Consider the following 12,451-nt stretch of genomic DNA (forward strand, 5'->3'; position numbering starts at 1 on the left):
ATTTCTCTATTTAGTGGTGAGCCCCTTTAGAATAAGAGTAAACCTCAATTTAGTCCCTGTCCTATACACCCTTCTTAATTACAGGTCAGGCCTAAGTATTTTATCAATTAGGTCCTTAAAAAATCTGTCATGTAAAAAGAGGTCCTAAGTGAATCTATGATGATATCTATCCTCTATATAATGTGCTTTCTGTATTAAAACAGTGTGTTTTCAAAGAAAATTTGGCATTGAGAATAATCTAAGACATTTAAGATCAAATATTAAATTTAATAGATCTGTAACCTAATTGAACATTTAGCATAGATTAGGGACTAAATTAGGTTTCCTTGTGATAATGAAAGTGAAGCAGAGATGTAGCTTCCTACCGACCCTTCACTCGTCTTCCATGTGACTTCTTTTCTCTTTTTTTAAGATGGGGACCCGTCTTGGCATCTTCCTTGTTCATTCATTCATGAAGGACTACCAGGAAATTGCCTGACAGGTCCTGGAAAGAGGCTTGCGAAGTTGCATGGCAACTTCCTGGCAATTCCTCAGTTCATTTTGAATGTTTCTCTATATATATATACCAGACATGGCAAAACTTAGGCCAAATCCACTTGGGAAGGTAAAATCGGTTTGAAATAAAAAATGGGGGCGATGCAAATATTTGATTTCCGAGACAAGTTGACAAGAAAAGAAGAGGCAAGATCACTATGTCCATGCAGTGGAGGGCCAGTGATGGCAATGGATTATGACTCACATTTATACTTCTGTTTCATCCCAATCTCCCACAAAGTCAAGAGGAAGTTTTCCTGCGTTGTCTGCTCCAGACGACTGGTTCTTGTTCAGTGATCTTTAATCCCACCACACAGTCTTGAATATATATAGTATCTGTCATCATATCCAATGCGGGGCAAGCCCTCTGTATCTCAATGTGATCAGGGTCATGCTAGCTACTGTGCGTTGATGTCTGATGAAAATAACATACATCTGTATTTGCAGACAGCATATATATCATGTAATATTGTTTATAGTGATTCCAAGGTAGCTGCAATGCTTGTTATGGTATATGAACATCAATTGGCTTCGTCATCAATGTCACAGTGTTCCCCTGCATTCAAGCGCAGCTCATCTTCAAATTAATTTTTATAATGTTAAGGTTGGGATAAGAATTAATTTATAACCACCGCTTTTATAATCCACGCGTTCTGGAGATTTGAGGAATTTTTCGCCAATTTAGCTCCCAGTTAATTGTCTTTTCGTAGGCTTTATATCAAGTAGTGTTTGGTTATAATCTTTATAACAAAATTAAAGAAAACATTAACTAAACACATTTATATCCTTTTTTTTTATCTTAAATGCAAACTATGTATTAACACAAGCTAATGTCTCAAAATAACTCGGAGGTGAGTTTCAAGATAAAAGGAGCACTCGGAGGTGAGTTTCTCTCAAGTATTCACACATGGTTTTTTGACACAGCCATAATGGAAGTTAGATCATGTAGTTTCTCGCAGTTGAGAACTTTGATTTTGAACTAAAAGATGCTTTGCTTAACTGAACTCTTCGTTACGTTGCTTAGCCCCTTGGGAACAAAAACATGAGTCATAGAAACCCTTTTATTTCACCGACGAAAAGTTGTTGTATGTAATTAATTTAATACCCTATTTATTTTTGCATTTTAAAAATTTATTTCACCGACGAAAAGTTGTTGTATGTAATTAATTTAATACTCTATTTATTTTTGTATTTTAAAAATATTTTAAAAAAAATTATTTTTTTTATTTTAAATTATTTTTTTATATTTTCATATCATTTTAATATGTTGATGTCAAAAATAATTTTTTAAAAATAAAATAATTTATTTTAATGTATTTTCGAGCGAAAAAACATTTTAAAAAACAACCGCTACCACACTCTTAAACATCATCTAAAACAAATAAGGTTATACTTGCAGTGCGTCCCATATTTCTAAGCCCTATTTGTTTTTACTTTTGAAAAGCGTTTTTGAAAAAAAAAATTGCTTCAAATTAATTTTTTTTTTTGTGTTTTTAGATCATTTTAATTTGTTGATGTTAAATATAATTTTAAAAATATATATATATATTATTTTGATATATTTTCGAGTGAAAAACAACCGCAACCATATTCACACTCTCAAACACTCTTTAAATAAAAACATCATCTTATTTTGATTTTTTTTTATTTGATAATTGGCTATTTTGGAATTGCGTTTCAAACGGTATTTTTCTAAATTTTAATTTTTTTATATTATTATTTTATATTTTCATAGTTTTGATATGATGATGTCAAAAATAATTTTTAAAAAATAAAAAAAAATATTATTTTAATTTAAATAAAAAATACTTTAAAAAACAACCATCAATCACCTAAAATATATATGCCTGCCATTTTTTTAAATAGTTCTGAATAGTTAAACAACTCTATCTCATTATCTAAACTAACAAGTACAAAAGAGGATGATAACTTCCCATGCCATCCTTCCATAAATTTTCATCCCATATACCTCGTATGGCTTGGAAAGAAATGACTTATAGTTAAATACCAGTTATATTGCTGCACTATGTTGCGGGGGTTAATTTTTATTTTTATAAAAAATATTATAAAAATCTAAAATTCAAGAGAATTAAGTTCTACCGCATATTCAAGAGATTAGGCTTGAATCCTCACACCAAACCCAAAAGCTTTTTGAAACTGATGTTTACGTTAGAAAACTCAATGGTGATGTTCCTCTACCACAATCTCAAACTCACAAAATTATTCTAAGCCTCACGTTGAAATGGTTATCCATTTCTATCCCAAGTCAAGTCTTGTCGATCGGTTAATATGGTAGAGGAAGGAAATGATTTACTTCATGATATGAAACTTTTCTTGTTTTCAAAGAAAAGTTTAATGGCAGTTCAAAAAAATCCTTTTGGAAGTCAGTTTATGAGTTCAAACTGAATTTCTTCAGATATTTCATCAAAGTATGCAAGGGAAGGGACACCTAGCTATTCCATCAATGCTCTTAAACACATGTCCTTGAGTTTGCAGATGGAAAAAGTTTGTTTCTCTTTGATGTGAATAGCTGCTGCATCTCTCTCCAAAATCCCTGTTTCTGATCACCAAGAAACTTTGTTTTGAATATTTTTCATATTCAAATAGGAATTTTATTCATGACCTCAAGAGTAGTATTCTGGCCATTCTTTGGCATATATACTTTTCTGCTTTTGTCTTTTCCTGGCTTGCAGGTTCCTTGCTTTTCTGCTGAAGCCACCGCTAGGATTGCCAAGAATGAGACAGATCAACTGGCTCTGGTTGAATTCAAGACCCATATAACCAATGACCCTCTTGGTGTTTTGAGATCGTGGAATAACTCAATACATTTCTGCCAATGGCATGGCGTTCTTTGCGGTCGCCGGCATCAAAGGGTCATAGCATTGGATTTAGGGTCCTATAAACTAGCCGGGTACATATCACCTCATGTCGGAAATTTAAGCTTCTTGAGACTATTAGATCTAAGAAACAATAGTCTTAGCCAAGAAATACCACCTGAATTAGGCAATTTATCAAGGCTAAAATACTTGTATCTAAATAACAATTCGCTCAGTGGCGAAATTCCTTCCAATGTTTCCTTTTGCTTCAACCTCATTCACTTTCTTGTTAATTGGAACCGGCTGGTAGGGAAAATTCCTGCTGAGTTTGCTACCTTGTCAAAGCTTGAGATGTTTTTCATTCATGCCAACAATCTCACAGGAGGAATCCCTATCACATTTGGTAACTTGACATCTCTTCAGAGATTTTCTGCCACTCAAAATTATATCGGCGGTAGTATCCCTGCTACTATTGGAAAACTGGCAAGTCTCACACATATCGCTCTGAGTGGTAATAGGTTGTCAGGTTCAATCCCTCCTTCATTCTTCAATCTCTCTTCTATCATAGCTTTTGATATTGCATACAATCAACTTGAAGGAACTCTTCCTTCAAACTTAGGCATCACTCTTCCCAATCTGCAAACTCTTGGCCTTAGTGCTAACCAATTTACTGGCTCTATTCCTTTTACAATATCTAATGCAACAAATCTGGAATACCTTGCAAGCAACGACAACAGACATACTGGATCAGTACCTACTTTAGAAAGGTTGAATAGGCTAGGGTTCTTAAGCTTAACCTCCAACCATCTTGGAAGTGGAAGAACTAGTGATTTGGACTTTTTGCGGTCTTTGCTCAATGCCACTTACTTAGAGATCTTGGCTCTAAATGATAACAACTTTGGTGGGATATTTCCTGAATTTATTGGGAACTTCACTTGGCTTACAATTTTGTTTCTAGATGGCAATAGAATATCTGGAAGCATCCCAAATGGGATACAGAATCTGTTAGCTATTTGGAGACAAGCAATGTCCCACCTCCACTATGTGCTTAGTGGGAATACCTAATCTCCACTTAGCACAAGTGGAGGCAAACGGTGGGCATAAATCATGGCATGATTTATGCCCTTCACTCCTAGCTTAATATATATGTATGCTCAGTGAAGAGCTGGAGAGTTGAAGCGTGGAGAACACAGAGAAGAGTGAAAACACAGAGAGAAAAACGTGAGAGAGAGAGAGCTTGAGTTGAGTAGATTTTCTCCTCCTCCTTGTTTTGTTGTTTGTATTGTTTCTAAGCTTGATTAATACAAACCAGTAGCTCCGTGGAGTAGGCAAGTTGCCGAACCACGTAAATTGATGTGTGTTTGAGTTCTGGAATTACCCAACAACTGGTATCAGAGCTTGTTCTTGACAAAGAGGGTGTTTGATCCAAACTCAAAAATCAAAGTTCTCCAAACGTGTTTTTGAACATACCATCGTGTCGAGGACAACCGGACGAATCCACTGTTGAAAACCCGGCGAAGAACCGACGTCCTGCATGACCGCACGCGCCAACACGCGCCGACGACAGCACTGCCCACGCGCGACCACTCGCGACACGCTCTCCACGCGTCGTCTTCACCCGATTGTCTGCAAGTGAACCGGGTTGACCCGCCACGCAAGCAGCCAGTCATCAGCCACGCCAGCAATTCTGCACAGTCATCCGCCACGTCATCAGACCAGTCAGCAGCCACGCCATCACCTGCCACGTCAGCCAAAAAGTGCGTGCCTTTTGCCACGTCATCAAAGGCGGGCCCGGATTTCTGACGTGGATGACACGTCATCTAGCCACGTCATCACAGTGGGTTTTGATTCAGTGTTTCGCAGACACTATTTCCCCCTGACACGTGGCTTTATCAGCACCGTCTGTTGACCTAAAACTTTGACTGTTAAGATCTGAGCCATCCGAAGTCCGATTGGGGTGATCTCAGTGTCGTTTCCAATAGTTTTGGCCGTTCCGGACACATCTGTAAGGTCAGATTTGACAGATTTAAATCCGAGACATATTAAAATGGCAGATGAAATAAAAGCTGCGGGAATTGAAAAATTTGATGGAACAGATTTTGGATATTGGAAAATGCAAATTGAAGACTATTTATATGGGAAGAAACTTCATCTTCCTTTGTTGGGGAGCAAACCAGAAAATATGCAAGAAGAAGATTGGCTACTTCTTGATAGACAAGTTCTGGGCATTGTCCGGTTATCCTTATCAAGAAGAGTTGCTCACAATGTTACGAAAGAAAGATCCACTGCAAGATTGATGGAAGCCTTGTCTGGGATGTATGAGAAGCCATCAGCAAATAATAAAGTGCACCTGATGAAAAAGTTGTTCAACTTGAAGATGGTCGAAAACACTTCTGTGACACAACACCTCAATAACTTTAATACCATCACAAATCAATTGTCATCTGTTGAGATTGAGTTTGATGATGAGATCCGTGCACTCATTTTGCTAGCTTCACTTCCAAGCAGTTGGGAAGGTATGAGGACAGCCGTGAGCAATTCAGCCGGAAAATCCAAACTGAAATATGATGACATCCGAGACTTTATTTTAGCTGAAGAAGTGCGAAGGAAAGACTCAGGTGAAAGTTCAAGTTCAGGATCAGCTCTCAACATTAACACTCGAGGGAGGAGACAGGATAGAGGCTTATCCAGAGGCAGATCCAAATCAAGATACAGAAGTAAAAGCAAGTTCGGACCCAGAAAGCAGGTTGAATGTTGGAATTGTGGCAAACCTGGTCATTTCATGAGGAATTGCACAAAACCGAAAAAACCTGAAGCTGACTCTGCAAACGCCACTACAGACGAGGTACAAGATGCTTTGATTCTTGCTGTGCATAGTCCTGTTGATGATTGGGTTCTTGATTCTGGTGCTTCATTTCACTGTACACCACACCATGAAATGATGCAAAACTATATTGCTGGAGATCACGGTGTAGTCTATCTGGCCGATGGACAACCATTGGATATTGTGGGTTTAGGAGATGTACAAATCAAGACAATGAATGGATCTATATGGACCTTGCAAAATGTAAGGCATGTTCCTGACCTAAAGAAGAAGCTGATCTCGGTCGGACAACTTGATGATAGTGGTCATTCAATCCTTTTTTCTGGAGGTATGTGGAAGGTATCAAAGGGAGCAATGGTTTTGGCTCGTGGAAAGAAAACCGGCACCCTGTATATGACCACAAGATTTGCAGACATTATTGCCTCTACTGAAGCAGAAAATCAAGCACATCTATGGCACTGTAGACTCGGCCATATGAGTCAAAAAGGGATGAAGATACTTCAGTCGAAGGGAAAGCTGACAGAATTAAAAAATGTCGATCTAGACATTTGTGAAAGCTGTGTTCTTGGAAAACAGAAAAAGCTCAGTTTCTTGAAGGTTGGCAGGACTTTAAGACCAAGAAAGCTAGAGCTGGTACACACAGATTTATGGGGACCGTCTCCAGTAGCATCTCTTGGAGGTTCTCGGTATTACGTGACTTTCATTGATGATTTCAGCAGGAAGGTATGGGTTTACTTTCTGAAAAATAAATCTGATGTGTTTGAAACATTCAAGAAATGGAAGGCTATGGTTGAGACTGAATCAGGTCTAAAGTTGAAATGCTTAAGATCTGATAATGGAGGAGAATACATTGATGGAGGTTTCAAGGAGTATTGTGCTGTCAATGGTATCAGAATGGAAAAGACCGTTCCAGGCACACCGCAACAGAATGGCGTTGCTGAACGGATGAACAGGACCATCAATGAACGAGCTAGAAGCATGAGGTTGCATTCAGGGTTACCTCAAACATTCTGGGCCGACGCAGTTCATACCGCAGTTTACTTGATCAACCGTGGACCATCAGTTCCTTTGGAGTTCAGACTGCCCGAGGAAGTATGGAGAGGAAAAGAGGTACAACTCTCTCATTTAAAGGTCTTTGGGTGTGTTTCCTATGTTCATATAGATTCTGATGCTCGCAACAAGTTGGATGCCAAATCCAAGAAATGTTTCTTCATCGGCTATGGAGATGAAGAATTTGGCTTTCGGTTCTGGGATGATCAGAATAGAAAGATTATCAGAAGCAGGAACGTGATCTTCAATGAGAAAGTTCTGTACAAAGACAGATCAAGTGCAGAAACAGATAAGGCTGATTCAGATACAAGGCCACAAGGATCTGAATTCATAAGATTAGAAGGCCTTCCCGATGTTACTGAGCAGAACAACAATCAAGAGTCTTTACAAGAAGACTCAAGCATATCTGTACCCGCTACTACACAAGAAGATGCGGAGCAAATTGAACCAGCTGTTCGCAGGTCTTCGAGGACGATAAAGCCCCCGCAACGGTTCACACTTTTACTGAATTACATTTTGTTGACAGATGGTGGTGAACCGCTAACTTATGAAGAATCCTTACAAGATGGAAACTCAAGCAAGTGGGAGTTAGCCATGAAGGATGAGATGAGTTCGTTGCTGAAGAACAAGACTTGGGAGCTAACCACACTGCCTGAAGGAAAGAAGGCTTTACAAAACAAGTGGGTTTACAGAGTGAAGACTGAGCATGACGGAAGTAAACGGTTCAAGGCAAGACTTGTTGTCAAAGGGTTTCAACAAAAGAAAGGCATTGACTACTCTGAGATATTTTCTCCAGTTGTGAAGCTCACAACAATCAGAGTTGTTCTGGGGATAGTAGCTGCAGAAAATTTACATCTTGAACAGTTAGATGTAAAAACAGCATTCCTTCATGGTGACTTGGAGGAAGATATTTATATGCAACAGCCAGAGGGGTTTGCAATGCAAGGAAAGGAGAATCAAGTCTGCAAGCTACAGAAAAGCCTATACGGTTTGAAGCAAGCTCCAAGACAGTGGTACAAGAAGTTTGACAACTTCATGTGCAGTTCCGGATATACAAGATGCCAAGCTGATCATTGTTGCTATGTCAAACATTTTGACAACTCCTACATCATTCTACTATTATATGTAGATGATATGTTGATTGCAGGATCCAGCATTGAGGAGATTGATAAGCTGAAACAGCAGTTGTCAAAACAGTTTGAAATGAAGGATCTGGGAGCTGCTAAACAAATACTTGGCATGAGAATCTTCAGAGATAAAGACAAAGGCGTACTAAAGCTTTCACAAACAGAGTATGTCAAGAAGGTTCTCAGCAGGTTTAGTATGGATAATACTAAACCAGTAAGTACACCACTGGGGAATCATTTCAAGCTCAGCAAAGATCAGTCACCAAAAACTGAGCTAGAAAGTGGATACATGGATAAGATTCCATACGCCTCAGCTATCGGCTCTTTAATGTATGCTATGGTCTGTACCAGACCAGACATTGCCCATGCAGTGGGAGTTGTAAGCCGATATATGAGCAATCCTGGAAAGCAGCATTGGGAGGCGGTCAAATGGATCATGAGGTACTTAAAAGGTTCATCGGAAACTTGTCTTAGTTTCACAGCTGGTGGTTTGAAACTTGAAGGTTTTGTAGATGCTGATCTAGCAGGAGATGTTGATAGCAGAAAGAGCACTACAGGATATGTTTATACTCTAGGAGGTACTGCCGTTTCATGGAGTTCTACCTTGCAAAAGATCGTTGCTCTTTCAACAACAGAAGCTGAATATGTTGCAGTCTCAGAATCTGCAAAAGAGATAGTATGGTTGCAGAGTTTCCTGAAGGAATTGGGCAAGTTGAATGGAAAAGGTACTTTGTATAGCGACAGTCAGAGTGCAATCTTCCTTGCCAAGAATCCAGCATTTCACTCCAGGACGAAGCATATTCAGATCAAATATCACTTCATCCGACAACTGCTGGATGACGAGCAACTAATGCTAGAAAAGGTCTGTGGAAGCAAGAATCCAGCTGACATGTTAACCAAAGGAGTTACACTTGATAAACTGAAGTTGTGTAAAACTTCAGTTGGTCTTCAAGGATAAATGATGATTTCATTGTTTGTCTCCAAGTGGGAGATTGTTAGCTATTTGGAGACAAGCAATGTCCCACCTCCACTATGTGCTTAGTGGGAATACCTAATCTCCACTTAGCACAAGTGGAGGCAAACGGTGGGCATAAATCATGGCATGATTTATGCCCTTCACTCCTAGCTTAATATATATGTATGCTCAGTGAAGAGCTGGAGAGTTGAAGCGTGGAGAACACAGAGAAGAGTGAAAACACAGAGAGAAAAACGTGAGAGAGAGAGAGCTTGAGTTGAGTAGATTTTCTCCTCCTTCTTGTTTTGTTGTTTGTATTGTTTCTAAGCTTGATTAATACAAACCAGTAGCTCCGTGGAGTAGGCAAGTTGCCGAACCACGTAAATTGATGTGTGTTTGAGTTCTGGAATTACCCAACAGAATCTTGTCAACCTGGAAATAATGGAGCTGTGGGAGAACCAAATATCAGGTGGTATCCCCCCTGAGATTGGACATCTTCAACAGCTAGATAGGCTAAGGCTGTCGGGAAACAGATTATCAGGTAACATTCCGTCCTCTCTAGGAAATCTGACTAGTTTAACTTCTCTTTATTTAGGACAAAATAATCTCCAAGGTAGTATCCCCTCAAGTTTAGGCTTATGCGAGAATTTGCTTGAATTGGATCTTTCTCAAAACAATCTGAGTGGCACCATACCCAAAGAACTTGTCAGCCTCTCAGCGTTATCCATTTTTATGAATTTGTCTCACAACTTCTTGAATGGTTACCTTCCACAAGAAGTTGGAAATTTGAAAAACTTAGGTGCTTTGGATGTCTCTGATAACATGTTATCTGGTAAAATTCCTACAAGTCTTGGCAGCTGCGTTACATTGGAAATCCTACGCATGCAAAGAAACTTCTTATCAGGGGAATTGCCTTCATCTTTGAGGTCTTTGAAAGGCATTCGGATGTTAGATCTTTCTCGCAACAATTTAACAGGCCAGCTCCCAAAATTTCTCGAGCAGTTCGACTTGCAGTACTTGAATCTGTCTTTCAATGATTTCGATGGTGAGATGCTCCTACAAGGTGTCTTCAAGAATGCAAGCGTGGTTTCGGTAGAAGGGAACAGTAGGCTCTGTGGGGGTGTTCCAGAACTACAGTTACCGCCTTGCAAGTTTCAGAATTCCACTAAAGGGAGGCTGGCCCTTAAGTTCAAGATAATAATCTCTGTTGTGTTTGGGGTCCTAGGAGTAACTACTCTGTTGTCTACACTATACTTCTGTTGGTTAAGGAAGAAAGGAAAGGGACCTGACTTGAGCAATTCAGAAAACTCGACTTTGCGACTTTCTTATCAAAGTCTCGTTGCCGCTACTGATGGGTTTTCTTCAGCTCATTTGATTGGAGAAGGCAGCTTTGGGTCTGTGTATAAAGGAGTGATCGACGAGTTGGGAACTACAGTTGCCATCAAAGTACTCAACCTTCTTCGACGAGGAGCTCCCAAGAGTTTTGCAGCCGAGTGTGAGGCCTTAAGAAACATAAGGCATCGCAACCTTGTCAAGATACTGACAGCATGTTCTGGTGTTGATTACAAAGGTAATGACTTCAAGGCTTTGATTTATGAGTTTATGGTCAATGGCAGCCTAGAGAAGTGGCTACATCCAACTCCCATAACAGATGAGGTGAATGAGGCACCAAGGAGCTTAAATCTTCTTCAGAGACTAAACATTGCGATTGATGTTGCTTCTGCACTGGAATATCTTCACAAAGACTGTCAACCACCTGTAGTTCATTGTGATCTCAAACCAAGCAATATTCTTCTAGATGAGGATATGACTGCACATGTTGGTGACTTTGGAATAGCCAGAATCCTTCCAGAAGCAGCCATGGACTTGTCCAATAATGTGACCAGTTCTATTGGAGTAAGAGGAACTACGGGATATACAGCTCCAGGTATATACTAGATGCCATTCTTTAGCTTCTTATCTCATTTAGTTACATCTTCATTTTACATTTGAACCTTAAAAAGATTTCATATTATGCTAAGCAAGCATTAGTAAGAGCTGTAACCCTTCACATTCCTTTAAGTTCTAACTGTTTGCTTAGAACTGTAAGTAAGACATACTTTCTTGAAATTGCAGAATATGGTATGGGAAATGAGGTGTCAACATATGGTGATGTTTACAGCTACGGAGTCCTTCTTTTGGAGATGTTCACTGGAAAGAGACCTACAAATGACATGTTCAAAGACAGTTTGAGCCTTAGTAGGTTTGTTAAGGCAGCTCTGCCTATGCAAGTCTTAGAAATTGCAGATCCAATACTTGTTCAAGAAGTGGAAGGAAAGACTAGTGTAAACACTCCTCACGGTCACAGAAGAGAAAGTGGTCGCAGAATTCAGGAGTGCTTGGCTTCAATATTTACAATCGGAGTTGCTTGTTCTGAGGAAATTCCAAGAGAAAGAAAGGGCATCAGTAATGTTGTTACTGAACTGCATTCAATCAGAAACAAACTCTGATGAAGCTGAAAGGGGGTGGCAGAGAAACCATGAGAAGTAATATTTTTCAGTTACAGGTGACTGACATGCTATCTTGTTTTACAGTACAAAAGGTTCCTAATTAGATTTACTTCTTTTACCAATATTTACTCCATTTATATGAATTTTGTTTTTTACTCTCATTTCAGGTTGCAAGAAGTAGATATTCCTTCCGCGGATTCAAGCAGCAGCAGCAGCAATAATAATAATAATATCGAGCGTTATTCTGTTTTTAATTCCAACTACTAGCACTTTCTTTTCCTTGCTGAAATGTACTTGACTCTTATTGTTTTTCATGTTTTGTGTATCTTGGTGTGTGCAAATTACTTATCAAACTATGTTACGTTACAGAAAATTATTAGTATTTGGTTATTATTTAGGATAAAAAAAGATAGTCCTAGACTCCTAGTACCTATTATTTTGATGGTGTTATCAGAATATATTGTATTATATCATACTAGTAAAAAAAATATTTAGTTTATCATTATAAAAATATAAAAAACATTAAAAATTATTCAATGTAAGTCTAGAATGCATATAATTTTAGATCTATAAACATATAAAATAAAATTCAAGACAAATATACTTTTAATTAACATAAATATAAAAAAAAAAATACTAACACATATACTAAATAT

At 38.6% G+C, this 12,451-nt stretch overlaps 1 protein-coding gene across 1 annotated transcript; it reads left to right on the forward strand.

Annotated features, from left to right (window-relative positions):
- The first annotated feature begins 2,813 nt into the window (after nucleotides 1-2,813).
- On the forward strand, nucleotides 2,814-12,149 carry LOC18109410 (probable LRR receptor-like serine/threonine-protein kinase At3g47570). Its single transcript, XM_052455222.1, has 3 exons — nucleotides 2,814-4,361; nucleotides 9,739-11,233; nucleotides 11,422-12,149. Exons 1-3 carry the CDS (start codon nucleotides 3,153-3,155, stop codon nucleotides 11,793-11,795), a joined length of 3,078 nt encoding a protein of 1,025 aa, XP_052311182.1. The 5' UTR covers nucleotides 2,814-3,152; the 3' UTR covers nucleotides 11,796-12,149.
- The last annotated feature ends 302 nt before the right edge of the window (nucleotides 12,150-12,451 follow it).

This window comes from Populus trichocarpa, chromosome 8 (assembly GCF_000002775.5).
Source record: "Populus trichocarpa isolate Nisqually-1 chromosome 8, P.trichocarpa_v4.1, whole genome shotgun sequence".
Taxonomy (NCBI): Eukaryota; Viridiplantae; Streptophyta; class Magnoliopsida; order Malpighiales; family Salicaceae; genus Populus; species Populus trichocarpa.

Bases quoted from the DNA above. Each gene is read 5' to 3' on its own strand.
- LOC18109410 (XM_052455222.1), top strand. From the start codon at position 3,153: ATGACCTCAAGAGTAGTATTCTGGCCATTCTTTGGCATATATACTTTT. The intron at 4,362-9,738 runs ATTTGGAGACAA...AATCTTGTCAAC, and splicing joins GGATACAGAATCTGTTAGCT to CTGGAAATAATGGAGCTGTG. The intron at 11,234-11,421 runs GTATATACTAGA...TTGAAATTGCAG, and splicing joins TACGGGATATACAGCTCCAG to AATATGGTATGGGAAATGAG.